Below are 4,101 nucleotides of genomic sequence, written 5' to 3'. Positions count from 1 at the left end.
TGGTAGTTTCAAACTGCTGACCTTGCGGTTTGCAGCCCGATTTGTAACCACTACGCTACCAGAGTTATTTTTATAATAATATTTGTAACCACTACGCTACCAGAGTTATAATAATAATTATTATTCCAAACTCACCAAAATTGGGAGGGACTGAGAGAGCTGAAGAGGTGGTTTCTTGGCCACAATCATATGAGTAATTCACATTCTCAGGGTTCCTTTCCAGGCGGGTGTCAGCTTTTTTCAGTTTTCCTATAAGTAAAATATTTTTAAATGCTGTAAGACAAAACTCTCAACAGAAAATTTTGTACTGGGTGAAACTATACTTTCAAGAAAGAAGTAGAAATAATGACAATTTCACATGAAAGCAAGAGGGAAAAAAAAATTGTCCCTAGGATAATGCACTTGATTACAAGGTCAGTCTGAACCACAAGGTCAATGACTCATACCATGGAACATTCCATACCATGGAACAACATTCCATACCATGGAACAACACTCAGCAATAAAAAGGGATTCTTGCTACTCTTAACAACTTGGATGAACCTCTAGGAAGTATGCGGAATAGAAAAACATTACTTTCTTTGAGTTCAATTACATGATAAGATTGAAGTGACAAAATTATAGAGTTGGAAAACAGAACAATAGTTACCAATGTTAGGGGTAGGGGAATGGTCGAAGGAAAGGATACTTAAGGGTGATGAGTGTGGTTATAAAAGGGATTCTTGTGATGGAAATGTTCCTATCTTGAATATCGTGTTGGACGTACAAACCTAATCATGTGATAAAATTGCATAGAATTAAAGTCATACACCCATACAGAAGCAAATTCAAGTCAAACTTGGAATAAGATCTAGGGATCGCATCAATGTCACTGTCTTAGTTGTGGTATTTGATTAAGTTTTAGGAGTTACCATTATGGGAAAATGGGTAAAAGTGATTTGACTGCATTATTTCTTACAATTACTATGGGTTGGAACCAACTCAATGGCACCTAACAACAACTTTTGAATCTAAAATAATCTTAATACAAACCATGCAATTTAAAAACCATTTTCACTAATTTACATTAAGGGTATTTATTAATCTAGCTAAGTGAGCACTACAATACTATGTGGTATTTCAAACTCACCACCATTAGGAGGGACACGGACATACGGCAGGGTAGTATCTGTGTTCCCAGTACTATTTTCCAGTAAAGTTGGATTTGTCATCATCTCAGGGTTATTTGCCTGACTGCTTTGCCTTTGTGACAGAATGGCTGTAGGTATTGCTATTCTAGCTCGGGCAGATGAGACACCTCTGATGTCATTTTCAGCATGGTCACTGAAATAGTAAGACATTATAGCAATTCCAGGAAAATGGCTGCCTGGTGTAAAATATGGCTGTAATGAATGTGCAGAGATGATTCTGGGAAGGGGTGGACTACTCCTGTGGGCCTCGTCCGGCATTCTGAGGCCTTCGATATCCTGCTGCTCCAGGCCTTCGATATCCTCCTGCTCCTGCTCCTGCTCCTGCTCCTGCTCCTGCTCCTGCTCCTGCTCCTTGGTGATTTCCTCCCCTGTCCTGAGGACCGGCTCCTGCTCCCTGAGGACTGGCTGATGCACTTCAGGGTGTTCTGCTGACTGAAGAGATGCTCCTACAAGGATGGTCTGGGCACAATTTCCCTGGTTTTGCATCAGTAACGATGGATGACGATTTTTCTGTCCAGAGTAAAATAATAGATATAGGTTAGGCGGCTTGCTTTGATTCTTGGATTTAAATTTAACCAGGAAATATTCAGGGTCACTAAGGGTCGGAATCGACTCAATGGCACTTAACAACAGCAACAAATATACTCAAAGTGTTTTGTGTTGATCTAGATGACCTTTAAAATGACCCAAACCCAATAAAAATCAGCTGTGGAATGGAAATGATAAAGATGGCAAGTACATTAATGTGTATTTTCCCTTTATTTCCTATTCTTAAGGAGAAATATTGTATTTTATGATTTTTGAGTCCTCTTCAGTCCTACATTCTGATTGCATTTTTTCTACAACAGAGTTGTAACTGTAGAAAACACAGTCATGCATTTATCAAAGCTAAACTTTAGTGTTCTTCTAACATAGTTTTAGTGTATTGTCTCCTACTAAAGCAAATATAAATCTGCTTTACTAATTTTAGAGGGGATTTGTTAAATTATAAAATAAAATATTTTTATGACACATCTTTTGGTAACAATTGTTCTTCCCAAGAATGGTGCATATTTGCAACAATTCCACAAAGGTCCTTAACCTGCCTAATCGTCTTATCAATAAGTTCATGAAAAACCTATTATAATAAAAAATACTTTCATTCTTATTTCAAAAGTAACGTATCTTCACCCAGATCATAATAAAAAGTTTTAAAAGATAGGTAATGTATAGTAAAATACCATCAAGCCACATTTTAATTGCTAGAAAGAAAATTATCAAGCTGTATGCACTTTTTGTTTCCTATCTGTGTTGCAAGATGTACAGCCAGGATGTTAAGTCAGTATGGCTAGACTTCATCCTCTCATACTTCAGAGCAGTCCCTGGAGGCAGATATGTTTGGTAAAGTGGAGGTTAGGAGAAAAAGAGGAAGACGGCCAACTAGATGGATTGGCAAAGTGGAAGTACCAATGGGCTCAAATGTAGCAATGACTGGGAGGTTGGCGCAGGACCAGGCAGGCAGTGTTTCATTCTGTTGTACATACCTGGGTTGCTGTGAGTTGGTACCAACACAATGGCACCTAACAACAACTTGATGTTTGACTTTAGGTGACCCATTCACTGCCTGAGTGACTGAGATCAGGAGCCCCAACTTTCTAGTAAACAACTCCATTTCATAGAGGCATCAAAAGGAACTTTACTACTGGAAAGTAAGTATACCACAATCCCTATAACCCATCGCATTTATGATAGGATCCTTTTACATCAAGGAGGGTGCAGTTTAACGAAAGGAATTTTCTAATCTGATAAAAAGGCCAAAGAGTCTCCCGTCAACTAATATCATGTGCACTACTAGGCAGTGAGCGTTCAGCTATGGAGAGACACCAAATCAAATGCAAGTTTTGACTTCTGCTTTGAGTACGGGTGTCCCCTGTATGCAAATAGGAGAATGTGACTGAAAAAAAAAAAGACAATTCTTGGAAAATAAATGTCATTTGGGTAAAAACTGCACTTATATAAAAGGCCAGAAAAATTTTCTCCTTCATTCATTCAAAGAGTTTATTGAAGGCCTATCACCTGTCAGAACTACACTGCTAGACACTACGATGAGGGATGTAAAAGAAACAGTCCCTGCCCTAAAGGAAAACTCCATTTTATTTGGAGGAGACAAGTAAAGAAATTATTTCAATAGTGTGGGTGCAGTGAGTTATTTAATATCTCTTCTAGCCAAAGTCTTTGTAAACTCCCACCAAACCACTTTTTCCTGATGGGTCTGGGTAAGAGACGGTCAGGGAAGATGCTGATATGATTCTGTTCAGTTGTGAGACACTTTTAACAAGGCTAATTGTGACTGAGCAATTTTGACATCCTGCTGAGCATAAAATGAGCCATCTCAAAAGCAGTGGGGGTTTGGGGGGAATTTCACTACCATCAAAGAAGATGAGCCAGGAGTAGAGCATTGTGCTTTAGTCCCTGAGATCCCTGCACATTGAAACCCCTCAACCAGGAACAGAAAGCTGTGACACAGGAGGAGCAGCAGAACCAAGGCACGAAACAGAGCAGTGGGCTTCCCAGCCCACTGAGCAAATAAAGCTCCGTGACTTTGGGGAGGAGGCTTGCTTGCAAAGTGGGGTGCCTCCAGGCATTTAATTGGGGGAGCTAGATTTGTTGACCCACATAGCTAAACCAAGAACCTTTGGGCTGAAGCTTAAAGCAGAGTTGAGTACCTTTGAGCATTTATTGTTGTTGTGGTTAAGTACTGTTGAGTTGAATCCGACCCATAGCGACCCTGTATAGGGTTTCTGAGGAGCAGCTGGTGAGCTTGAACCACTGACCTTGCAGTTCAAATGGCTTTGCAGTCTGGCACATTAACCCACAGTACCACAACAGGGTTGATAGGGATGGGCAATTTAGACATTGGCTATCTAAAATG

General features: G+C 39.8%; 1 protein-coding gene across 1 annotated transcript in view; it reads right to left on the bottom strand.

Annotated features, from left to right (window-relative positions):
* The window catches only part of BEND2 (BEN domain containing 2), a 71,865-nt gene that overhangs the window by 38,742 nt on the left and 29,022 nt on the right, over positions 1 to 4,101 (bottom strand). The window contains exons 4-5 of the mRNA XM_006835683.1: positions 1,130 to 1,700; positions 136 to 249 (exon numbers count right to left, since the gene is read on the bottom strand). Of these exons, the coding sequence (XP_006835746.1) occupies positions 136 to 249; positions 1,130 to 1,700 (685 nt within the window). The remainder of the gene's footprint in view (positions 1 to 135; positions 250 to 1,129; positions 1,701 to 4,101) is intronic.

The sequence above is a fragment of the Chrysochloris asiatica genome, unplaced genomic scaffold (genome assembly GCF_000296735.1).
Source record: "Chrysochloris asiatica unplaced genomic scaffold, ChrAsi1.0 scaffold00018, whole genome shotgun sequence".
Lineage (NCBI taxonomy): Eukaryota > Metazoa > Chordata > Mammalia > Afrosoricida > Chrysochloridae > Chrysochloris > Chrysochloris asiatica.
Note: the sequence above shows the minus strand (reverse complement) of the source record. Positions and strands in the feature narration are given on the sequence as shown.